The 26502-nt window shown below is 44.1% G+C and overlaps 1 protein-coding gene across 4 annotated transcripts in view; it reads right to left on the bottom strand.

Moving 5' to 3' along the window:
• Positions 1-3341: 3341 nt before the first annotated feature.
• The window catches only part of LOC124326969 (filamin-A-like), a 28429-nt gene continuing 5268 nt past the window's right edge, over positions 3342-26502 (bottom strand). For 2 of the 4 annotated variants that reach the window (XM_046785702.1, XM_046785704.1), the window contains exons 3-29: positions 22892-23033; positions 22620-22729; positions 22436-22533; positions 22230-22357; positions 21983-21997; positions 21388-21526; positions 21238-21321; positions 20420-21173; positions 20120-20310; positions 19256-19640; positions 18963-19187; positions 18214-18813; positions 17395-17577; positions 16987-17324; positions 15562-15848; positions 15329-15485; positions 15074-15241; positions 14855-14985; positions 14626-14761; positions 7081-7186; positions 6870-7010; positions 5709-6797; positions 5359-5634; positions 4590-4783; positions 4290-4515; positions 3800-4216; positions 3342-3725 (exon numbers count right to left, since the gene is read on the bottom strand). In XM_046785702.1, the coding sequence (XP_046641658.1) occupies positions 3541-3725; positions 3800-4216; positions 4290-4515; positions 4590-4783; positions 5359-5634; positions 5709-6797; positions 6870-7010; positions 7081-7186; positions 14626-14761; positions 14855-14985; positions 15074-15241; positions 15329-15485; positions 15562-15848; positions 16987-17324; positions 17395-17577; positions 18214-18813; positions 18963-19187; positions 19256-19640; positions 20120-20310; positions 20420-21173; positions 21238-21321; positions 21388-21526; positions 21983-21997; positions 22230-22357; positions 22436-22533; positions 22620-22729; positions 22892-23033 (6905 nt within the window). In that variant the 3' untranslated portion in view covers positions 3342-3540. The remainder of the gene's footprint in view (positions 3726-3799; positions 4217-4289; positions 4516-4589; positions 4784-5358; positions 5635-5708; positions 6798-6869; positions 7011-7080; positions 7187-14625; positions 14762-14854; positions 14986-15073; positions 15242-15328; positions 15486-15561; positions 15849-16986; positions 17325-17394; positions 17578-18213; positions 18814-18962; positions 19188-19255; positions 19641-20119; positions 20311-20419; positions 21174-21237; positions 21322-21387; positions 21527-21982; positions 21998-22229; positions 22358-22435; positions 22534-22619; positions 22730-22891; positions 23034-26502) is intronic. The other 2 variants (XM_046785705.1, XM_046785706.1) reach the window with 2 other exon arrangements.

The raw sequence follows: 26502 nt of genomic DNA, 5'->3' as shown, positions 1-26502 counted from the left end.
AAGTCCAACCAATATTTCTCCTAAAAATTCAAAGTCTTTCCTTCCATTATTTCGCTTCGCTAAGTCCAGACTTTTGTTTTTGAAAATTTTTTTTAAAAAGTCCCCCTTACACGAAGTTTTTAAAAAATTCATTGTGAAAAAATTTAATCAGAATATTTTATTTCTTTCAAAAGTTTATTTTTTAATATTCACATACATTTATTTTTCCTATGGCCCCCAGGGGGGGGGGCCTGTCGCTTTCTCTACCGCGATAATAACATGATGCAATTTATGTGCAAGTTATTATTTGTTTGGCGCAGAAAGCTTGTTTAATCTAGCAGTTCTCGACTGTGTCAAACCTGATATTGATCAGGTTGCCTCAGTCGTATACTGCATGATTGAATGAAAACTCAAAAGACGACAGATCAAACTATTTGAAGTCACAACACAAAATACTGGCAGGCAAACAACAACACAAAAATTTTCAAGTCAGGAACCCAGATGGAACAGCTCAGCTACAACAGGCACAGCAATTTCAGGATAACACCATCACAGCTACTTCTGGATTACACTGCAACCACATGCTGCATACAATGGTTCAATCCGTCTTCGTACTCTTCTTCCTTTCACCATTTGGCAGCAACAAGGTAACCAACAGCGTTAAAGAAGTGTTTGTTATACCTATTTAAGAAAAGAAAGTTATTTTCGAGAAACACAACTGTGTACACATGCATCTTACAAAGGCAAGGAATTCAAAATATCTATAGTAGTGGAGCAAATTGGTCTACTCTCTAGTCATGTTAACTAAATCTGTAGTACTTTTGCAAGACATTTGATCAACATAATTACTTTTTGCTGTTGCATGGGATGGGACATACGCCTAAGAACAGGCAGCGAGACGCACGAGGCACGCCATTTCGGCAATGTACAGGCACTTCAAAGATCCAAGTCTGAGTTGAATGATTTGGCAAATTGGTTTGCACATGCTAAATCACCTGTAAATTTTCACAACAACATTATACATTCAATAACAATAGGAAATTAACAATAAATACCTTTTAATTTTCATCGTGAGAAACGTCACGACCAGCAACCCATTTCTGCTGCGTCTAGGAACAAAATGGCCGATATGCGTCCCTGAAGACACTCGCGCTACCTGGTGGACATTTCAGCCAACTATTGACAGCCAAAGAGATTCCTGTTCAAATAACTGAACGCAACGGCTGGAATCTGGATTGCTTGCTTGCAGACAGCACGCAGCAGCTCAACAACTTGAATTCGACATGCCTTTTGCTTTCACTAGCTGGCAGCCTGGCACGAAATTAATCAAATGAGCATCAATACCAGATTACTCCAGCAGCTTTCCCTATGACACGAATACACACAGTTTTTAGTTAATTTTTAGTTAGCTTTTCAGACTTTTCAACTCTTTCAACATAAAAATCTATAATATTAACAGAAAGTATTGGGGGTCAAGAAAAAAATTAAACTTACAATTTTCTGAAGAAAAGTATAATTTTCCTGCCTGTGGCTGGAAAAAAATACTTCTATCCATCTCCACCAAGAAACTCGAGGATAATGGTCGATGACGTAGCTTAAGTCACAGAAATCAATCCCTATAAAGATATTTAAAATAAAAAAATGTTACTTGGGTAATTTTAGATGTAAATCATTCATGGTAACACTGAACTTTGCAACTTAACAGATTATATTGTTTTGAATGAAAGGCATAGAATCAATAGCATGTCTTCACATTGATAATTTTGCTTTCATATTTCACATTAGATTCCTGCTAATAAGCTCCCTTGATTTGGCACTATTCATCATTAATGGCTGTAGATTGTTCTTAAACTAATTGCTGTTCAATTTGATGAAAATAGTAATGTAGGTATGACGAAATATTCATTTTCTTTATGGGAAAACGAATAGGAGAGTAGTGAACAGTAAAAACTATGCAGTCCCTCATAATTATTTTGATGTTAAAATTTATGAGGATTCTACAGCTGCCAAGATTTTCCCCATTTATATAAAAAAAAAAAAAAAAAAAAAACTCTTGTTCAAATAAATGGAAATAGAATTACATAAAAGCATGTCCAAGGTCAACTTCTCTAAAATTCAACAAGACTGTAAAGGGATCTAGCTTTCTAGCAATAAAATGTAATCGACATAATTACTTTTGCAGTGAAGTGAAACAGCAATGGATGAGACAAATAGCCAGTAAAGGTAGCAAGAGATGATATCTGCAAATGCAAAATGGACAGCTGTCAGGTAAATGCAATAGATGATTTGGCCCAGTCGCCCCAGTGGAAATTAAATTATGAAATCCACACAAAAATATTTCACATTCGATAACCTAGGAGGCTAGGAGAATCCAAACCTTCAATCAAAATAACAGAATTACCTTTTTCCATTTCATAAAATGTAAAATATCGAATCGAAATACACCGTAATGAGCACTTGAGCAGCAACACATTTACACATTTCTGTCTAGTGTCTACTGTCTGAAAAGCAAATGGTGGATGGACACTCCGCCATCTAGTGACGGGCGACAGATTCCTAAGCATAGACTGAACGGTCCCTCAGATCGAACACCGGAATCCGGATGAATGCCGGAGTTGAATTATTAATCCAAAGACCATAGTTAAACTTGTGGCAATACTAGACTAGAGCCACCAATCCCCTTAAGAATCGACAAACGGGGATTTACTTGCTATTTTTGGCCGGATGCGGTCTGACATTTTTTTCAAACCGTGAATGTATTTTATTTATATTTCTCATACAATAAAAGAGCTAAAGAGAAGAAAGACGGAGAGGGGGAGAGCCAAAAAAAGTTGTGAGTTCTATCAAAAGCGAAAAAGCAAAAAATAAGGTATAAGGATAATAAAATTGAACAACTGAAAGTAGAGATTGATACGGAAAAAGGCATTATCGTGATATAGCGACAGCTCCATTTTTCCCAAAACACCGTTGAAAAAAGAAATAAACGTCAAAACAGAAAAAGAGATGACAAAGACGGGAAATCAAAGGCAGTTTTTCGTACAAGACTAATTTTTGAAAACAAAAACAAAAACGTTTAGCGGGTTCGCTACCATGCTCTAAGACTCTAAAATTAGAGTTTAAAAGCACTACGGTGACCAAGCGATTGAAGAGAGGAGGAGAGGGTGTCATGGATATAGATAGGGCACTCAAAAGGCTGGCAAGGATGTATTCCGGAAGTCTGTGTTAGACAATAAATGTTCACTCGTCTGCAATCACTTATTTTATCTTTTTCCTCAAGTTGGTGACGATTTCGACAAGTCCTTCGTTTCCACCTCTGTTTGTGTGCTATTTGGCAGTGTCTATAGCCAGTCGTTCTTGTGTTCTTGCTCGTCTAATCAGCAGGTGAGTTTGGCGATAAAGAAGGATTGGGAAAAGGGAGGGGTAAGTTTTCAACATAATAATTTTTTTGTGCTTTTTTTCTTGGGCAAAATCTACTTAGAATTTTTTGTTTTTAAAATTTTTTTTCAATTTGGGAAATCTCTCGTCAACCGATTAAAATTCAGCGTGTGGTGTAAACTCCTTCTACACTTCGACTTTGAAAGGCGATCCGGGAATATGATCTTCTCCCCATTTGACGATGATGACGTAATCACCTCGATCACGGACGGCGTAATTCACTTGGTAGCTGTTGTGACCCAAGTGTTTGACAAAAACTTCCTCGCATGGGCCTTTGGGTCCATAGACGGCCACGAAGAGCAAGTTAGCACCTATAAGGAAAAAAAAATTACCAATTAACATCGCGTTTAGTATTAATTATTTAAGTTTAAATTTATTAACGTACCGGCATCAGACGCTGAGATGCTGAAGGTGTTCTGTTTATTCATGTAAGCCCTCTTGAGTCCCATGCCTTTGCTGGTGACTTTGGAGGCGTCAGACTTGAACACGGGAAGTGATACTTGAGACGATTTCTTGGACACCTTGGTTACCGTTTCGACCATGACGGATGATGTTTCTGTGACACCCTTCGAAGCCAACAGTTCTCCCGTGCAGGGTACTCGGAATGGCGAGCCAACAATGTGGAAACCGTTATACTTGACGGCGATAAAATAATCGCCTGGCACCAGTGGAGTGTACCGCACTTTGTAACCTTCCTCCACGTCGGTACAATCCATTGAGGCCTTTGACGGACCGTCGATGGTAACCGCTAACGTACCGCAACCGGCGCTGCAAGTGTTGACGATAAAGTCAGTTTTGTGACCTATGTCAAACGGAAAATAAATCATTATTTACACGATCCAAAAAAGAGATCAAGATTGAAGAAATGAACATACCAGTCTGCGATTTAACAAGTCCGGGGCCAGCTGCGTGAACTGCTGCCGGATCCGCATCTTCTTTGCCTACTTTGAGGGGGAAAGGTGAGCCGGGGATATGAACGCCATTGAATTTGACGTGAACGTAGTGGACACCGTTATCGCGTGGCAAAAAGCGCACAGAGTAGATATCAGTGTCGATGGCAGAAATGAAACAATCGTCTTCACTTCCAGATGGAGAAACCACCTATTTATAGTTATCGAGTTGTTGTTAAATTAAATGTTCGTCGTGAATAATTTTTTTGGAATATTTAAATGTACCTTGGCGTCGAATTCTCCCTTGGCACCATTCTTACGAACGATGAAGGCTTGTGGTTTATTGGGTGCACAACCGGATTCCGGGAACTGACCGATTTCAATCTTGTGTGCATCACCTTGTTCCGGGCTGATGTAAACGCGGAACGGCGATTCGGGGATGTGCTTGTCGTTGAACTTGACACCGACACGATATTCACCTGGGAAAATAGAAACGGGACAATATAGAAGGCATTCTCAAGTTTAACTGGGCAATTCAAAGGGTCGACCATCGTCTTCTCTTGGTACATCCTGCTGTTGAATGTATAACTCGTGAGTGGTACAATGGCGAATCACTGACATGATTGTGATTGATGAATTCCTTGCACTTTCCAAAAATATATCACAGGCAACCGGTTCATGTGAGGTAGGAGCAACGACTGGCGAGAACCACCAGTGAAATTTCTAAACTCCTGTGTGTTTAGGTTTTGACTCTCGCTTCCTTTCATTCGCCAGGCCATTGAGAAATATGGCCAAGTTTACACCTGGACTCACTGGAGCGACCGAAAATATCTAATTATGGCTCACGAAGAGAGGAAAGGGCCAAAAAAGCCGCAGCAAAACCGCTTGACTCCATATAAGTCGTTTGTTTCTGAGCTCAGAAAGTCGGGAATCGCCCCAGCAACTGGAAGTGAGTCACCTGTCATAACATTACCACCCACTCATTCACCAGTCACCACCCAAATGGACGGCTTTGGAACGGAAGGGACCCAGGTGGGAGGCGAGAAAAAGTTACCTGGTTCAGAGACGTTGTAGACGACGTAGCATGAGCCATCTTTACGGTCCTTGAAATCGATTTGAGCCTTGCTGGGACCTTCAACCGAGATGGCGAGCGATCCAGCACCAGCCTCGCGGGTCCAGACGTTGAACTCGCACGGCTGCCCTTGCTCACCGCGCTCAAGACCTGGACCGCCAGCGTGGACCCTGTGAGATCCACCGTCACGGAGCGGGCCAACCGTAAACTGGAACGGAGAGCCGGGGATGTGCACATCGTTATACTTGACGGACACGGCTAGTTAACAAGAAATCAAGAGATATGTTATACAGGCGAGAATTTGATAGTAACAAATGATGATGAAGTCTTACTGTGAACGCCCAACATGGTGGGAACGAACGAGACTCCATAACTTCCGTCCTCGGTTTCACCGATGTCAGCTCCTTCGGTAACGCCGGATGGTGAAGTGACGCAAGCCGACAAATCCATGGTGGAGACACCAGGAATCTTGAAAGCTAATCGGCATTTGCTGCCCACCTCCGTCTGAGGCACAGAGGGGCGTTCACGCTTGATGCGTTCCGTCTGGGTGTTGGAACCTTCACCCGCAACCTTGATGGTGTACGGTGATCCTTCGACGTGGTGATCGGCAAACTTGAGGTTCATGATATAATAGCCAGGCTCAGTCGGACGGTAAGAGATGTCCAGGGTGCCGTTCTCGTTGTCCTTGCACTTGATCTCAGCTTTGCTCGGACCTTCGATGGACAACGACAGACCACCGTAGCCGGCCTTGCGAGTGTCAACATTAAAGGTGTTGTCGGTGTGCGTTTTGCCTTCCAACAGAGCTTTGCCGCTGACGGTGACCTTCTTGGCGTCACCAACTTCGCGTTCGCCAACCTTGATCTTGAACGGCGATCCTTGGATCTGTTTGCCCAACTTCTTGACGGACACGTAGTGATCGCCGATCTCACGCGGAGTGAACGAAATGCCAAGATTGCCATTGGGAAGCATTTTCAAGAAGCAAGGCTCCTCGAGTCCCGAAGGCGCCTGGATAGATGCGTTCAAAGCGCGGAGTTCGGCGTCAGCCACACGACCGGCAGCGGGCAACGGGACTTCGCTGTTTGAGCCAACCGAAATCTGGTTGCGCTTACGGCCTTCTCCGGTGATCTTTGCGGCGAAGGGGCTTCCGGCGATGTGCTTGTCGGCGTATTTGACTGACACCTTGTACTCACCGGGAGCGAGTGGCAGATAAGAGACGGACACGGTTCCGTCCTTGTTGTCATTGCAGCCGATGTCGGCTTTGCTGGGGCCTTCGACGGCCAATGACAGACCACCCGATCCGGCATTCTTGGTCGAAATGGTGAAGTTGCAAGCTTCTCCACAGACACCGTGAGTGAGACCGGAACCATAGGCGGTCACCAAGCCATTTTGAACTGAATCCACGAAAAACTTGAACGGCGATCCTTCAAATTGAAACGTTTGTTAATCATTGCGGGTTCTGAGAATAACATTATTTGCTTTCAACTTGTACAAACCTTGGACGTGCTCGCTGTTGTAGTGAATGTGCAACTCGTGAAGACCCTCCTCACGGGGTTCGTACTGAATGCTAACAGTACCATCACGGTTGTCCTTAATCAAAGCTTTGTCGATTTTGCCGCTCGGCATTTTTACTTCTCCTGTATAATAGCAAGGATGGTGGTGATTTGTATATGTTGGCTATTAATAACTATTCACGGTCGAGTATACCTGTAACTTGACCGCCGGTGGTTGGCAAGGGGATATTGTGTAACTCAACCGGTCGATATTTCGAATCGCTTGGGCTTCTCTTGACAGGTTCGTCTCCGGATTGAGCCTATATTGAAAACAGGATTTCATGAGTAACAATACAAGTTAAACACACACACACACAAAAACGAATTTATTTGTATAAATTTCCGTAAAAATCAGATGCAGCTTTCGGGAGCGCAAGATAATTGTTCAAAAATTTTTAATTAGGATGGAACTCGGGAGCATCTCTACTGCCATTAACTTCATGAATACTTTCGATGGCAGCTTGAACTTTTGTTTTATATTCCTCATATCACAACATGTGAAGTTGCCAAATAAAAAAGACAACTATGCAAAATCTAACCCAGTCCAACAACAACACAGGATTTTAGACTACGGAAAAAATGCAGACAGCCAATGACCTTCCCAAATCATAAAAATATAAAAATATCTCCACGTCATAGATTCTACCAAAACAACAATAACAACAAAACTTTAAAAAAAAAAACAAGAGTACGTGCTATCGTCTCAGTTTTCATATTGCGTGCTTATCGATGGTGTTCATGATCGCTGTACAGATAATCGTCGACGGCTAGTGTGTTGTGTACAGTTTGTTACGACGTGAATGCGTGTGGCAGCTTTACAGCCACGCCCAAAGTGGAGTATACACAATACGCAAGAGAGAAATGGACTACAAAGGCCTACCTATCTTAACCGTCAACAAATAATCAAAAGAAGGAAAAATGACAAGTACATGTACGTAACTGATGAAGAAAATATCTGATTACGAAAAACGATTGGGAGACTTCGAAACAAGGATATGTTAAACCTCGTAAGCCAGGTGGCCTAGTCGACTTATCAGACGCCCTATACAAAACATTTTATCTCAGTTTCTGCTCTCTCATATATACGGAGGTGAAGTTAGCGCGTAAGTTACAAAGTTTCGTAACGTATCGGTCGAATTCCGCACCGCCCTAGGAATAAGGGAAACAAAAAGCCGTGTGCGGTCTCTATGTGCCTTGTGTGTTGGAGCGGAGACCTTCTATGGTTACAAAATCTGGGACGTGGCTGTGTCGTCTATTTTACATGGTTGACTTCGTTAGGATCGTGCCATGCACACAGAAAAAAAAAGAAGGAGAATTTTAAAAACATGCAAAAGAAAACCAACAGATCCGGAAAGGAGAGAGACCGAAAGATGTTGGACACGCCCGATGATCTAGTAGTCCCTTTTACAACGCCCAGTCCTCCTCCTCCTCCTGTTTGTGCCCACCAAATCGAGCCATAAAAACCTAACCAACTCAAAATGTTGATTTCCATTTTGCCCTCAATTGAATTATCTTAACGAAACGGGTCTCGGGACTGTATACATAATCAAATATACCTTGGGGTGGCCAGAATCGAGTCGATGAGGCCATGGCGGCCAGTGAATGCGAGAACGGGCCTGATAGGCCTCTTCACAAAACGGGAATTCGGGAGTTGTTTCGGCGTTCAGCAGAAATAATAAACGCCTTCGGTAAAGAACGGGGCCTGATTGACGACTTGGCGAGCGTGCAGAATGATCAGCCAGACGTCCGACGGGAGACGTCGTCTTCGTCGCCGTTGCCGACGGACTCGAACTAATCCGCCGCGACGTTGATGACGCCATCGACGCACGGTTTGGTGGCTGATTGTTCAAATAACCAACTGATTTGGGCGACACCACTCTGGCTGCCGCCATTTAGAATCACGCACGCACGTTCAAAAGCAAAGGGCAAAGTAAAGAGAAGCGTTGAGACAAAACCAACCGGCCTAAACGCCACTTGCGCAATGGCCACCTGGCCACCAAATCGCTTCGCCTATCAGCACAACAAAAATGACGGGTTCGCGAGACTGGGTAGTAGGTTAGGTGGTTCACTCGTCGAGAAAGAGAGAGAGAGAGAGAATTCTAAAAGGCTTTGGATGTAAAGCAGCAGCAGCAACAACCGAACGACCTCCACCCTGACTGTTTTGCATGTCTTTATAAGGACAACACACAATTCTCGTGCTGCAGCTTTCATCTGACGAAATAACATCGCCGAAGAAGCTAAAACAGATTTCTCTCCAATCTCAATGAGTCGATGTGTAGAGAGTTAAGGAGACACTCCATGTTGAGAGAAGAAATAACCGTACATCGATCTTTCCACCAACGTTGGATCGAATCTTTCGATCAACATGTCCTTCTCTTCAGTTATGGCAGGCGCATCGATCAAACCGAAAATTGTTATTATGCAACTTCCCGTTCATCATCATGGGTCATAAAGTCATTAATTCCCTAGATTAAAAAAGAAAAAAGCCTTGGGGTTTGGAATCCGACGTTTTATCTGGCCTATACAAAAGGCCATTACTTTTTTATCCACCTGATTAAAAGCGCCTAGGAAATGGCGCCGCATCTTTCGTTGCCGTATCAATTCCGAGCATTTATAATCTGTTATTTGTTTGGCAGAGTGGCGTCAAATGCCAAGGCATGTAACAACTGACATAAAAAATTTGAAACTTTAGCCGGGACGTTCCAACTACCAAACGACCTGGGGAAGGATTCACGTTCTTTTGCGAATCGGCAATTCTGCGATGGTAATGTTTCTTTTCGCCCTAGAATAGATTGTTTGTTTGAATACTTTTTCAAGTCCCTTCCAAAAAAGCCTTTGTCTATACACCAAACAAAAGTCCCTTTTTTTTCTCCCACGATTTCTTTTTTTATGTAATTTCCTTTTTGTCTCTTGAAGTTGACGACGCATTCGATCGATCAACAGCCGGAATGCTGACAGAGCAAAAAAACAAAAAAACGGAAGCCCTCGAAAGAGGAGAGAAACATTAAGCTGGCTGGATATGTATACTACATGTATAAGAAATCTTGGCTATTGAATGATCTAGATCTATCATTGCCTGGCACACGTTTCGTGTTGAATGAGGACTGGGCAAAATAAAACTAAAACAAAACCGAAAATAATAATAATAAACGCGAAAAAAGATTGGGATCGCCGTTTCTTTGCGATCAATGAAATTTCACGGCGTGTGACAAAGTAGAAATTCGTCATCTTAGCACTGCACCCGTGACAACCACTCAGTCATTTTTGAAATGCCAAATGAATTCGATGGATGATGGGGCGTTGGTTAATGGATAGCTCGTAGGGGATATATAAAAAGAAAACAGGTTTGGGACCAAAATGGTAATTAGTTCGCTGGTCCATGCACTCCGCCCCAACGATACCAAATCGGGAACGTGCGACCGTCGAATTGCCCCTCCCCTCTTCTGCCTGGCTTCGTTCATAATTTTTCTTCGTGATCAAATTGATGCATTACAAGTCAAAGAGAAAGAGAGATGCAAATAAGGGAAACGCCTCTCCTTTCGTTCAGAGAGTGACAACGGGTTGAAGCTATTAAAAGGTGGGAAGCGCGCAGCACCTTCCCATTTAAGGATAAGCAGCACGAGAGCCTCCACCGATGACGAAGCGGAACCTTTGGCTGAGATCTAGCTCCTTTCTCTCGTGAGAGCAACTATTTATACGATATCAAAAGGGGCATAGCAAGAGACTCGACATGCAACGGGATTGTTGTCCTTACCTGGAGGTATTAGCGCAAAGGTAGCGGTGGGGTGGTTCAATCCTAAAACCCACTTGAAAGATTGAATTGGAAAAATGGTTCCTTAATTCGTTTGAATGTAAACGAGGTTTGAGTGTTACGAGTCTAGGGAAGAGTCAATAAGCACAACAGCAGCAGCAGCAGCTGTGAGAGAGTGTCGCTAGGCGAATGATGGCCTCGAGCGTGTCTAGCACCGACGGAAGACTGGCCTCAGCAGCTGCGGATGAGTCCCCGGCAAAGGATGTGCGAGAGTGGGAGGATCAAAAAGTCCTCGACGGAGCTACGAGGATTCTCTCGTTTGACCCAAACACCCTCCTCTTTTTTCCTTCTATTTCTTTCCCGCACATCCCCAGATTTTCGGGTGCGCTCAGTTGTAAACAGCCATATTGCACAAACTCACGAGATTCTGCGCGTCCGCCTCTGCGCAACCCATAAAAAAACTAAAAGACTCTCTCAAGATTATTTGGTGATCGTCGCCGAGGTCTCAATTCTGCTCTCAGGACACTATCACAATGCCATACCATCCTATATTTACACCGTATACTGTACAATGCGATCGATGCACCGAGGCGTATATATATTACGTATGATATCCCTCCTTCCCCGGATATGGCTGATGGATTCTCTGCTGGCCGATCCGGACGACACTGGATCAGCTGGATCCATCTATTATTCTTCAGAGTCTCCGACGAAAAAGGAAAGAAATTTAAGGTACGTACTACTCCGCGGTCTAGCCCTCTCGTCTATTAATATCAACTCGCACCTATTTCTTTTTCTCTTTTAGTCATCAAAACAACTATCGTCAAGTCAAGAACGACGTCGATGAAAGCTGCTAGCTGGATAACTCTGGGAGGAACTCTCCGGAGCATGGCCTTAAAAAATGTAATTTTTTCCCTAGCTCCTGCGTGTAGTTTATTACAAAAATTCTACAGTTCAAAAGGAAGCAGTTCTAAAGACAGAGATAGAGTCGTTGGTGGTGGAAGAAGTCTACTGTTCGAAAGCGGGCGATTGAGGGGGAACCGTCGTTGGTTGTTCACTGTTTTAAAAGTGGCGTGCTGCTGCTGAGGAAACAGCTGGCCGTACTTTGCCAAGATCTGTCAAGACAACTTGGGTCTGAGCAACAAACCCGTGACCGAGGAGTTTGCCCCTTTTCTCTCGCTCTCTTGTTGCCACTTCAAGCGATCCGACACAGTAGAGCCATCAACAAGGCAAACAAAAAGTAATAAAACATGACGACTTTTCCTTTCTATTCTCTTCTTGCGACTGCTCCTCACTTTTATTCCCATTATTTAAACCAATCCGCTAAATCCGTAGTTGTCTCTTAAAATCCACAAAGAAAAATTCCTCCCAAAAATCTTTTTAGCTAGAAAACAAAAAAATGAGCGTGAGGCTGCAATTTTAATTTCTGAAAAGTTATCCGGATGGATCCATTTGACCGGCCGGCCAGTTGTCAACACTAGGCAACAGGGAGAATACGGTAGGCGGCATTCCAGAAGGTCAGTAAATCAAGTCGGCTGTTCAAAATAGATCCCCGTTCGGCCATATAAGAAACACGCCGGCTTACATAGATGTACATAGATCATTTGACAGCCAACAAAAAGCTAAGAAATTCCTCGTGAGAATTTTTGAGAACGATTCAATACCTATTAACTAATATTGCTGAATCAACCGCACGCCAGATTTATTGTTTACGATTCCCGAGGGGGCGATTTCATCCTAAGCCAAACGAGCCTATAAATGCGCTACGCGTTCTAGCAAGTTCGAAGTGTAGCAACAACAAGAGAAAAGAGAAGAATCTTTTCTTAAGAAAGAAAAAGAAACGGTCACGGCTGAGAGATAAAGGTCGGTCTACAAATAAACTGGTCCAACACCAACGAGAGAATAGCAGAATGGTGGGGGCATTAAAATGAGAACGGTTGCTGCATCGTCCTAGCTGGTCAATGGCGCGGAGCAACAAGAACCCGACGGATTTACGAGCACTTGTCCAAACAGTTTTCCTGAACTTCTTTACGCATACAGCCTCCTCCAGATCGCCAAAGAGCAAACTGGGATACAAGGGGAACATATAACCAAGTCAACAGCAGCAAACTAACGGTACCACCCCCTCGGCAGTGCGATTTAGCGCGGTTATTATTATGTGACATCTATTACAACTCGTTGCTCATTCCCATCTGCCAATTACCTCTAAATTTATTACAGGACAAAACGGAGGTAGCAGTCAAATTTGGCAAGAGATACTCCCGCTCAGCTGGATAGGCCCAGAGGGGTAACGTGACACGTAAAAACAATTACGGTACTGCGCAAAATAACGACATATCACTTTGGAATCCTTCGTTAATTATCTTGTGCCAAAGTGAACTCTGACGAACTTCGCACCGAGAGCCAAACTAAGTGAACGACCGGGCTTCCATCATCCTTCGCCATTTACAGAACGTCACATGATTAGGAGGAATCAGTTGAGCGCATGAAACAATTAAAGCCATTATGTCTGCAAAATTTGCTGGAAGCTTCTCCAGTTATCATTCTACGGCCCTGTAGCCGTAGTTGAAATAAATAAAAACAATTGAACAAGGGCGGAAAATACTGTAGCCAGCTAGTAATATATCCAATCACAACGAGCCGTACGAAAATAGACGGCTCATTCCATTCGAAACAACTGGTGCCTCGAGTAAATTCTGTTTTATTGGCGACCAAGTCGTCTAGAGTATTGGCAGTCTACTATTGTGCTGGCTAAAAAGAATTACGCAACTTGCTATTTGACTTTTCTCCGGCCCTACGTTTATTGAAACGCAAAACAGTAAAATAGGGGAAAAAATAAAATAAAATCTTTTTTAAGAATTTGCTGCCGTTACCGAATAGAGAGCAACCAAGGAGCTAAAACGAAAATAGCCAGCCGACATTAAAAGAGCTTCCTTGTGCGTGTGTTTGTGTGCGTGTTTTTAATGGAGTGTGGCCTGGCATTGAGAACTACCCGCCAATGGAACTCTAGATTTTTGTCGCCATTTGTCGGCGTTCATAACGTGCCACGAGAAACAAACAAACCCAATGCGCACATCTGGAATAAATTTGAACAGAAAGAGAAACAAACAAGAAGAGAAAAACAGAAACGATTGCAACACACGTAACCGGACGCGTCTAAATGAGATCCAGTCTGACGGTCCTTCTCGTATTTTCTCGTCTGCAAACCATTTCTTCTTCTTCTTCAAGTTCTTTTCTAAGAAAGATGTAATAACGAACGCGTCTAAATTGCCTTTTTCTACCTTCCAATCACGTCGGCTTTTGGGCCTTTATTGAATGAGAGCATTCAGATTTAGGTTAGTAGCATCCCGATACGTTTCTCAGGCACGTACACTCTGTGCGCTCCACTGGCTTTTCGTGACTTTGACGGAACGATTCGTGCATACTATGATAAAGAAAAGGAGTGTACATGACTAGACGAAGAATCCGGAAAGCACAATCATATCTTATGAGGTTCCTCTCTCTCTCTCTCTCGAAAAAAAAAATTAACCCTAGCAGCAGTCTGGGCGTTGAAAGAGAAGGCGAAATTGACACGACGGAGAAAGATGCGTCGCATATAAATAATCCCGCTCTATGTCACGGACTACTGCAAATAGAGCGCCCAGCAGTTGGACCACCTGTCAAGTGCGCAGTTTCTTTAAAAATGCACTAAGCAAATAAATAAACAAAAAAAAAAAAAACGGAAAATGTCGCGCCCCATAAAAGTTCAAACGAAACACGGAACACGAAGAATGTGACGTCTCGGGAGACCGAGACGCCAAGGGTAAAAAAAATTGTTTTTCATCGGCGCCAACCGTATAGTAAAATTCTTTTTTTTTTAATGTGTGCGTGTGTGTGTTCGTCTGTTGCTTATTTTGTTGGATAGCACGTCCAAATAGCGAGAATATAACGTCAAAGCGTGAAACTTACGGTGAAATTGTAGACACCATCTGGGACGGGATTGCCGCCAAACTTGATGCTCAGTGTGTACTCGCCGGCGTCTTTGACAGTGTAGTAAACGCTGAAAGTTCCGTCTCCGTTATCATCAATATCAATGTCCATGTCGCTGCATCAAGTGTAATTTTGAGGAAAAAAGAATACGCGCGTGAATTGAAAGGAAATTTTTAAAAATGACGGTATGATTCAGTCGGATGATTACCTGCCGGAAGTACCGCGGATTCGGCAAGTGACGGCACCATTTCCAGCATTCTTGGCATTGACGGAGATGCAATACTCTTCGCCAATAGATAGAGTCTGTTGGATGCCTTCAGTAATCTTACAGCTTTCCGCCTACCCATTAAAACACAAATGTATCTCGTTCCCTATTTTCGCCCTAAATTATAATTCCGGTCGAAGACAAATTCCGGCTTCCACTCACCTTTCCAGTAGGATGGGCCTGGACGTTGAACGGAGCGTGCGGGACTTCCTTGCCGCCGTACTTGACGTTTACCTTGTACTGGCCAAGATCATCGGGCGTGTAGGTAGCTTTGAAAGTTCCGTCGCCGTTGTCGGATACCTTGACTTTGCGCGGATATCCATCCGGGCCCTTTTGTTTGTGTTGGAAAGTTAAAATTATAGAACACTCACTTAGATTAATGGAGAAAGCAAATAAAGGACACAAGGGGGAACTCACCAGAACTTGGACTTGGAGGTCGCCGTAGCCAGCTTCAGTCGTGTCGACGACAAAATCCGCTGGAATTGAAGCCGGAATGCCTTTGCTGGACACACCGGGGCCAGTGACTTTGACGTTCTTGGGCTCCACCGTAGGTCGGACTTTCATCTCAAACGGACTTTTGCCATGCAAATATGACGAATTAGCTACGCTTTGCATAATTGTTGGTAACAATAACAATTTGAAACACGCACCTCTTGGGGATATCTTTGCCACCATAAGTGACACGGACTTTGCAAGTTGAATTCTCCGGCGGTGGCATGTAGGTGACATCATAAGTTCCATCGCCATGGTCGATGATTTCAGGTTTCTGGGCCAGTGGTCCCTTATCGGAACGGATGTCAACGGCCAGTGGGGCTTTTCCCGATTTGGTGGCATCAATCTTGAAACGTTGAGGGATGTTAGCGCGACAATTATTCGGCTCCAGACCTGGACCGTAAGCTCGAACCGAATTAGCATCTACGTATCGGTCGACCGGCACCTGCGTTGGGACAGAAAAAAATGCAGACGGTTAGACGCATAGTCAAATTTCTAATTTCGTAGAGACGGTAAACAGAGTCGATCTGAAATCGCGAATACATCGGTGGTAGGTGAGGGTCATAGCGTTGCCAACAACTCATGTAAATACTGTTTTTCTTCCCGGAATTGTCGGAATTGTTGGCAGAGAAGGAAGTAAAAAGGACATGCGGTACGAGTTAAGGGTATGTCGAAACACAGTATATAAGAACCACAACACAAATTCTGACATTTCAAACTGTCCCATAAAGATAGAACATACTTTTGCCCTTTTTCTTTTAAAACTAGTATATCGCTGATATCAAGTGCGCAATTTTTATTTGCCATTCTACAATGGGTAAAGTCAATCTGTCTATGTCTAGGTGAATTAAATCTTACAAAGTTTAACGGTTATGGTTTCGAAACAGTGCCAAAGACTTGATTTATTTCCGAAATCTGGCTGAAGAAGGTGGAAGTCAAAAAATGACCTCTACCGTCTGCGCTCCGTTCTAAAATTGGCCCCGTCCCGACACGTGTAACTATGTTTCCGTAGTTTCTCACAGCAGCGGAATAATCCATTCGATAGTAACCGTTGGATGGGAGATAAGAGGAAGACGATCCATCCCCAAAAAGAATTTCTCTTCATTACGTTCCAAAAAAAAAGTGGATAAAACTTCTTTTTCGTGCAGCAATCGAGGCCAACCAAATATTTAGACCAGCGATCTTAAAAATAAATTTATTATCTCGTTCTAGTCTTTTAAAAACGAAGTCTCTTAGGCGAATGTATCGTGTATATTATAGTTATCGTAAACGTGTTGGCAGCTTTAAAAAAATTCTGACCTAACCGCGGCAATCAACATTTTTATTGGACACCCTACCATCAACCATCACTCAACGAGCTCGTCGGCAACCGTATTTCCTGAAATATTAATAACAAAATATGATTTCTCCCTCCACTTGAAATTCCAACCTTTCTCATTAGATGATGAATGAGAGAGCAATGTCCCACAGAATCAGTCGGGATAAATGATGGAAGCACTGACGAACACGCTAGAATTCTACTTCTAGTACATAATCTGATGCAAATGAGATAAACCTATGAATAATGGTCCGAGCGTGCATACCTTGAACGGAGAGCCGGGAATGAACTGGTCGGCGAATTTGATACTGATGTCGTAATCGCCGGCCTCGGTAGGCACGTACTCGACAGTGCAAGAACCGTCACGATTGTCACGGCATGTCATTTTGGCCTCGGAAGGACCTTCAATGGCCAAGCCTAGGCCTCCCGATCCAGCACCTTTAGTCTCGATGGTGAAAATGTTGGGCTCATTGACCACGCCACGTTCCAGGCCGGGTCCGAAAGCTTTCACTTTGCTGGGATCGCAACCACGACGGGCGTTGACAGTGAACGGAGAACCGGGCACTGGAACGCCATCGTACATGACATCAATTTTGTGGGGTCCTGTACAATTAAAAATTCAATTAAATATCATATTTCAGTTTAGGCAAATTTTAATTTTGCTGCCGTTTACCTTCTTCAAACGGAGTGTAAGCAACACGGTTCTGGCCATCCGGCTGACTGGTGATGACCGGTTCCGAGAAGGAACCTGATGGATTATGAACCAAGCAAGTCACTTTTCCCGGGCCATCGCCAGGTTTCTTGGGAACGGCTCGTGAATCCACAGTGAATTCAGTCGGTGAATCCAAGAAAACCGCTACAAAATTCAAAACAAAATTCAGGTTATTAACAACTTCCGCAACAATATCTTTTTCAATCGTTTTTCCACCGAAGGATTCGGTCACAGAAATACACCGAAAAAGAGGAAACAACTATAGAAACCACAACGACAAAACAACAGAGAATCGAATCCCGCACGCAGTTTCATGCATCAAAAAATGTTTTGAAAAAAATAAAATAGGGGGGCCGACAAGGCAAAATTCCAAAATAAAAGGGAAAAAATCTTCTGTGGGGAAATGGTGTCCAATTGGGAACATGCTTCGGCTATTGAACAACCAACATATTCCAAAAAGTAGTGATGGATTTATGTAATACGACGAGATCCATTTGAAGAATCCAGTCGGAAAAAAGAGAGAAACTGAGACGAAGACGAGGTTCAAATCAAATTGATGAGCAAGGAATGACTATAGTTGCATCAAATTTGAGATGTCTAAGGAAAAACAAAATGAAAATTCATCACAACAAATGGAAGAGAAACGGACGTAGTGGTTGAGGAGAGGAGCTATAAACAGCGGGAATTTCCTTTCCCGTTGAATTCTTTCTGGCGTGTTCAAGTTGTGGTGCAGAAGAAATGACAAGATGCACGCAGTGAAGGCATCCTCGCATCCCGTACCGTTGTCGCGCTGGATTCCACTTCCGTAGGTGCGGACCTTGGAGACAGGATTGTCAATGACGCGAGCCACAAACGGCGATCCGCTGATGGGCTGATTGTTGAAACTGATGTTCACGTGATAGTCACCGCTGGTGGACGGTAGGTAAGCCACGGAACAGGTCCCGTCGCCATTGTCCCGGCACTGGATGGCCGCTTCAGACGGACCTTCGACCGTCACACCCAATCCGCCCGGTCCGGCACCTCGAGTGTCGATGACAAATTCGGCCGCTCTGCCGGCCATGCCGCCCGATAGTCCCGGCCCGTAAGCCCGCACTATCTCGGCGGCGGCGGCTGGCGGCAGGACGCAACGAACGCGATAAGGAATTCCACCTCGATTCAATAAGAGTTCGCCTCCGTAGAGGATGTCGACCAGGTGGTCACCCAACTCGGATGGCGTGTATTCGATCCAGTAGCCCGGCAAGGAGCCGTCACGGATCGGTGCAATGGTGGACTTGACGCGGCCACCTGAAGGAGACGTGATGGCCACAGCGACGTCGGCCAGGTATCCAACGGCGGCCAAATCGATGACTCTGAACTGCTGCGGGCTGTTGACGGGAGCAACTGTACAGGCACGCATCATCTTCTACCTCTTTTTGTGTGTAACATACTGACTGATCTTTCTGGCCCGTCAGAATTGTTCCCCCCCAAACTCCCGACAACAAAATAAAGTTTGCCCAACACGTTTGAAATTGAAGGACAGAAAAACTTACTGGGATCGAGTCCGTCGACTTTCACTTTGGAGACGTCCACATGCGGCAGGACCTGGACGGCAATTGGCGATTTGGGGATCAGTTTTCCGGCGTACAAAACGTTCACTTTAAGCGGTCCGGGGGCGGACGGCGTGTAACCGACGGAATAGGTACCGTCACCATTATCATCCACCTGGACGGGTACCGGTTGATTCTTTTCATTGGTGATGCTAACGTTCAAATCGCCTAAATAAAGACATACATCGATTAATTCATCATCCTATTTCATTGATTTGATGGAAGAATCAGCTGACCTGGTCCAGCATCGCGAGCATCGACGTTAAAATGAGTTGGCGTGTTGGATTTGACTCCCTTTTCGACGCCGGGTCCGAACACTTGGACTTTGCTGGAATCGGTGGGCGCTGAGACGTAGACGCGGAACGGACTGTTCTTGACGGCCACACCGCCCTGGTTCACTTGGACAGTGTGCTTGACGCCTCTCTCGGGCACGTAGCTGCACTCGTACAGCCCTTTAGCTTTCTCGACTTTCTTGACGGGAACAGAGTGGTAATCGACGTCCATCACGCTGACATCGACGGGCACCGATGTGTCACCAGATTTGCGACTATCGACGGTGAACGGAGCCAATTTGCCAGACAAGACGCCCGTCTTCTCCAGACCGGGACCGAAGCATTCAACCTGGGTAAAAACGGAAAAAATTCAAAGCGGAAACCGGTTACATTTGAAGTTTTTTTGCTTTTTCGATTGCGCGATGATTTTGGTTTGATTGCGTGTGACTCCCTGTCAGTGATTTCCCGTCTACTTTGATGGTTATGACAGGATGTCAATTGAGACGGTTACAAATAAAGAGCTGATAACATTTGAGACGGGTGATTACACACGTCTTTCAGCGTAACATTAAACGACGAGCCAGTCAAGTGTTATTATACATTTGAAAAGGACCCTGAGAAAAAACGGGTCCAACAGTTTTCAGTTTCACGCAACACTCGTTTCTTTTTGAAAGGTAATATATCAAAGATTTATTGTAAAAGGATTAGATCAGAGATATTCTAAAAGCTACTTTTATCATAAAAAGAAAAAGATAAAAGGTAAAAAGGAACAAATTCCAGACATATACTAACTAATAAGTAATAATAATTCCAAAGTACACGGTTTACCTTTTCTGGATAATAGTTGGACTTTGGCAGAATGTTGGCCATGTAAGGCGATTTGGGGATGTCCTCGTTGTCACAAAGGATGTGGACGGCATACTCGCCAGGCGCCACCGGATAGTAACGAACATCGGCTGAACCGTCGCCATTGTCATGACATTCAATTTTGGCTTGCGATGGACCTTCAATGCTGAATCCTGCCAAACCAAACCAGAAAAAAAAAGATTCATCTACTAAGCATTCGATTTGGATGCAAATAGATTCAGTCTAAGAGAACAAAATATGAAGAAAAAAAAAGAGCAATACCAAGAGCGCCATTGTTGCCGTTGGTCTCGACAGTGAACAAGGCGGGATGATCGACGACACCGCCATACAATCCAGGGCCATAGACAACAATTTCCGTCTCCTTGTAAGGGCCGACGTTGACTTCGAAAGGCGACTTTGGAATCTCCTGTCCCCCGTAGGAAACCATGACGACATGGCGTCCTTCTTTCGTCGGATGGTACACGGCTTCGGTCGTGTGTTCGTCAATTTTGCGCAATTTAACCGCTTCGTTGCTTCCGCCAGGACCGATGACACGGATGTCGAGCTGGCCTTCTCCGGCGCCTTCAGTGTGGACGCGGAAATCGGCGACGTCGCGGACGCGGACGCCGTTCGGTTGAATACCACGGCCGGAAGCGCGAACTTTGCGGGCATCCGATACGGGTGAAATGCGGACACCGTACGGACTCTTGGGGATCGGTTGTCCAGCGAAAAACACGTTGATTGAATGGACTCCGGTCCCGCTGGCGACGTATTCGCATCGCCACACTTCCGGGCTGATTTGACGCAATTTAACTGGCACCGTATTACGTTGGCCGGCCGGATCGAGGACGATCACTTCAGGAACGCCTTTCCCCGCATCTTTTGTGAAGATGTCGAAATAGGTGGGTCTATTGACGACAACTCCCTCCGGCTCCAATCCCGGTCCGGATGCAGTCACTTTGGATGCATCGCCAGCGTGACCCTCCACTTTAACTTCAAACGGTGATTTGGGAATATCCAATCCGTTGTATTTCACCTAAACGTGAAAATGATTTGAGCATGTCAGTGATTTGTAAATAAATTGTTTAAGTGAGTCTTACGATGACGCGGTGAACACCTTCCATTAGAGGCGTGTAAGAGCACGCGTACGACAGATTGCGGTCGTTGTTGAACTTGACCTCAGCCTAGAAACACCAACAACATTTTTATTAGACCAATTCAACTGGAATTTATGAGTCTAACTAACTTACAGCGATCTTTTGACCGCGGGGATCATCCACAGACACTTCGACATTGCCTTTACCGGCCGAAAAGGTTTCGACGGTGAAATTGGCTGGTGCTCCGACAACGGGGCCGGTTGGCTCAACACCAGGACCGTAAGCACGGACCCTATTGTTATTGGTTGTGTAAAATAAAAACCAGAATTAATTCAAAAATCCAAGGATGAATAATGAGAAACTATACAGGATGTACAATTTGCGACGACACCAGATACATGCTGTCAATAAAGCCGTGATTGATCTAGATATTACTATAACAGTCGCAATCGAGTCTGCTTTAAAGATGACATATGACGAGGACGAGCGTTTACATTTATTAGAGCTCTTGATTACGGATATGATTGTTGTTTTTATTGATGCGCTTTTTTTGAATAGTTTTGGTTTTTGTTTAAAATTTTAAAAAGATCTTTGGTTTTGGCTTGAGATAAACCACGATGCGGGACTATCAGCGGTTCGACATGCTGATGAAAGTGTGAAAATATGTAGGGTGATTCTCATGTGATTTCACGAGGCAACAGATAGCGAGATAGAACGTGATAGATGAATTCACGGGCAGTAGTAGTACCTGGGTGGAGCCGGTCTGAATATTCAAACACACGCCCACGTGTTTCGCAATGTTTTAATACCGTTCGCATTAAATTGTCACGCGTACCGTTCGCGTAGAGTTTAAAATATGGTCGCAAAAATAAAAAAGAGAAATAAGAGAAAAACATCAATACGAGTTACCCCAATTTTTCGTCCTGTTTCCAAAATAAAAATGATTTTTAAAGAAAAGAAAAGAAAACTGCCACACCGGTTGGCCGGTGATTTACCTGTTGGGATTGGCTTTGGGGCGGAGAGGGGCGTTGGGTTGCAGTTTGGCATTTGGGTACTGCGACAGGTAGGTCATCATGGAGAGTTCATCCACATTGGGGTTAACCATCTCTTCGGGTTTGACCAGCTGGAAAATGTTTTGGGTAAACGCCATATTTGTGAGAGAAGGACGGATGAAAGTCAAGACAAATGGCGTCTAACATACCTGAGGGATCTTGAGCCAATCGTCGGCCAAGCCCATGGCTTCAGTCGCATTCTGTAGGGCATCTTTGGGATCCCAATCGCTCCAGTCGGGACACAAACCTGTTCCACACGCACCAAGACAGAGAAAGTATGAATATTACGTCCAACAAAATCAAACAGACAAAATCGCGAAATTCTGGTCGTACCGGGAGCGACACCGTCAACGAGGGCACCGATGGCGCGTCCATCGTTCCAGTCATTGGTGAAATTGGTGATGGGCATATCGGGGATCTTGGACTGGATCCATCCCATCAATCTGTTGTTTTTATCCGATTAAAACACACAAAAGACATGATTTATGATAAAAGCCGTGTGCGATGATTTAGCGATAAGCCATATAACCATATGGCGAGAGGAAAATAAAAGAAGAAAAGAAAACGGAAATCTGCATAGAATATTGGGCGAGTTGATTTCGTACCGTTGCTTGGGCGTAGGTCCTTTGCCGTCGCGGCTGCCGTCGTCTCCTTCCCACATGGGCATCGAGATGGAATAGTGCAAGATGAGCGTCCATATTAGGCCAAGGATCAATTTTAATTTGCAGTCGACGATGTCGCTGGAATCTGCACACAACAGAGAACGTTATTTGCATTACCACAAATGTAAATTGTACGGCAGCTCTAGCCTATATACAACACGCTCAACCGAATAAGGTGGCCACACGCGCGCGCGCTCGCCATCCAGCCGTATATCCAAATCAAAGAAATATTCGGTTACGCGTGACATGTCCATAACGAGGTATATAGAACTTGGGGGTAATAGAAATAAGGAGAGAGACCCATATACATATCACAAGGGCTCCATCTTGCCCCTGTGTATATGTCATGACGACGGCCATAGGGAAAAAAGTGATAGACGTACACTATGCATAATCTATGTAGGAATCGTTGGCTTTCCAAGCTATCCACGAATAAGCTGCGTGTCGCTGTCCTCCGATGAAGGAAAGAAAAAGAAAAAGGTAGAACCAAAACCCAGTGGGTCACCTCAGCCATCGCCGGCATGGCCATACAAGGCAAAAGTTGGGACTTTTTCTTCTTTCCTTTTGGACGTCAGTCTGTCGGTAGACGGCCTTGCCATAGAGGGTAGTCCTCTATGACCAAATATGGCATTCTAGCCCCCTCTTTATTCTGGGGATGGTAAAAGGAAACATTTTCTTTCCCTGTGATGACGGGATGACGGCGATGATGTCGATCCCGTCGGCTTTCGGGAGAAAACAACAACAGGAAAATAAAAAGGCGTCGATCTTTTCCCATCTAAGGTTACCAATGCTAGAGGGGTGGCTCGACGTGACGTTTACAGAGTAGTTTACATGTTCGGAAAAAAAGGGAATAAGAGCGCGACATGTTTGACTGGCCAAACGACGGACCACAACACACACGCACACAAAATAGCGCGGTGAAGTCTAAATATTCAAATGTCTGTGTTTTTTTTTTCTTCATCTTCTCCCATCCATCCATCCATCTCCAAATAAAGGTAAGACTGAGTGGGCGCGAAATCCAACTCGACGGCATTACTTCTTTTTTTAAAAAAAAGCAGAGGAGCAATGGGTTCGGGCGGGACCGCACAGAACGTATATTTCAATCCCGACAGCCGGAAGGTGTTATCTGCTCCCAAACAAAATCACGAAGAGTAGACAACAAAAAAAAACATTCGAGGAATACGGACAGGTATTTATTATTATTTTCTTTTTTTTTTTATCTCATTATCCTAATCGAAAATATTTCGACATACTTTGCATTAGAATGATGCATAACTGCTGCAGACTCTTATTCCTCGATATGGTCAAGTGAAATTTCGGTTATTATTTATTCAAAACGACGAATTTGTAAACAAACCAGAAACTCAAAAGGGAAAAGCGTTTTGTTATTGTTGATTGTTGCTGACTGCTGCCGTTTTTACGACTATTTTTCAATTCAACCAGAGAAAGAGAGAGAGAGAGAAAAAGACTTGATCGTTCATTGACGTCAATACAAGGATTTGACAAAACCGCGAGCCTGCGACCTCGGTCCATTTCATTGTACACTGTCCCAGCTGGGAAGAGGTCGACAGTATCTCTTGTTTAAGTATAGCCATTTCTTATTTACCCGCAAGACTTTCACCCTACTCGCCATGTTTGAATGAACGAGCTAGCTAGCTAGCCACTCCTTGTAGGGTATTTCTCATCCGCACCATTATAATAATCTTCATTCAGCCAATAGATCAAGTTAGTGGCGGAGACTGAAGACTCTGGCGGTGGGTCCCGGTTTTCTTTTTCGTTTGTTTGTTTGGTTTGGGTTTTTGTTGGTCCACCTCCAAGCCGGACGACAGAGCGAGGACGAAAAATGCAGATTATACATCTGTGGGTTTCTTCATTCGGCAATGATTGGAGGAGTATATAAGAATACCGAGAAAAAAGAATCAGAAGAAAGGAATGATAGAAAAGAAACAAGTTGCAGGTGACGTCGTCCAGCGCGGGCACGCATGCGCCCCGAGAGAGATCGAATAAGGTCGGTCGGGAAAGAATCTGTTGACCTTAAAAGGAGCTGGAAACACAAGTCAGCAAAAACAGCCATGGAACAACTCTCCCCGCCTATATATTGACTGTAATTTGTAATTTTCTTTTTTAGTTGCTATTTAAAAAATAAAAAAAGTCCTATAAGCGGAGTGGAGCACATAGAGAGGGACTGCATTTTCAATGCAGCTCTCAGTGGCTCACTCATCAGCAGTGCTGTCCGCGCGCTCTCTCTGCCGAGCCTGTTAGTGGCCCACTTGAGAGCGAAGAAAAAAAGCTAATTCTTTTAATAACAATATCCAGAGTAGCCCAGGCATCATCGGCAACCACCAGCCACCTATATGCCCAATATGTGGAGAAATGGAGTGAAATCGTGCACGTTGATTTTCTCCGATGAACTTGTCTGCGGGAAAAGGGTCGATGGCAGACTGCTGGCGAACGTGACTGGCGACCGAGAGTCCGCGTTTTGCTGTTTTTTTTCTGTTTATATTGCAACAACACTTTTAAGTGTTAACCCGGCGTCTGTTTTCTTGCGCTTTTTTTTTTTTTTTTGGCCGAAATATTATTCACCTGCATCCCCGGCACCATATATGTTTTGGTTAACCGTTCTGGTGTGTGCCTTGCCATTTGAATTACGAAATCAACTGATGGTGTGATCTTTTTTCTTTCTCAAAAGCCGAGGGGGTTATAGAGAGGACAAAAGAAGCAGAAGAAAAACACCGGCGTGACTCGAAGATTTGTTGCATTTAACTATACGCAAAAAAGAAGGCAATCATCACGGCACCATCGTTTAGAACACAGCAGGGAAAGTTTCTAATCTCTTCTTGTGTGCTGTGTGGTACGTGTTTCTCATGCACAGCCGAGATTTGAATAATCTGGAAGGAATGAAGTCAGTCAATGGTGCGGCCGCATTACCGCCCCCTCAAAAGTCCCGAATCAAAATGGAAGAAAAGCCGCAAATAAATTTAAGCAATTTCAATGAGAAACGTCGTCGCAATAAGGCGCAAGAAGAGGCCAATAAATTCGTAAAGAAAACAAAAGAAGGAAATGAGATAACTGTCAAGACTTGCGTGCAGTCTCCGACCTGCTGCATGTTTGCCAGTAACACAATGAAGTGAATGGCAACAACTGGAGGAAGACTATATACGTATTAGTAGACGAAATAAAGCCAACAGGAAAAATATAAAAAAAAGAAACACGAAAAATACAAACAAAACAACCAAACGAAACATGTTTCTCTCCCGTTTTGTGGAACCAAATAAAATAAATAGCATTGGATCAGCAGGTCCGGGATACGGACCATAATGGAAGCCCACGCAAAGAAACGCGTGGGTCGTTCCAAAACAAAAAAAAATTACATTCAATCTGTTACGAGTCATTTGTCGTCATATTTTATAGACAAAAAAGGAAAGAAATTCCTTCAGGCTTCAATTGAAAATTGTCCATGTTTTATTGTGTATAATGCACACCGAGTTCGAACCACATGAGAATAACCCAGGAGCTCGCGATTGTAATCGACCTCCTTCTGTTCCGCCGCAACG

This window comes from Daphnia pulicaria, chromosome 2, assembly GCF_021234035.1.
Source record: "Daphnia pulicaria isolate SC F1-1A chromosome 2, SC_F0-13Bv2, whole genome shotgun sequence".
Taxonomy (NCBI): domain Eukaryota; kingdom Metazoa; phylum Arthropoda; class Branchiopoda; order Diplostraca; family Daphniidae; genus Daphnia; species Daphnia pulicaria.
The sequence above is the reverse complement of the archived record's forward strand: the minus strand, read 5'-3'. Positions and strand labels throughout refer to the sequence as shown.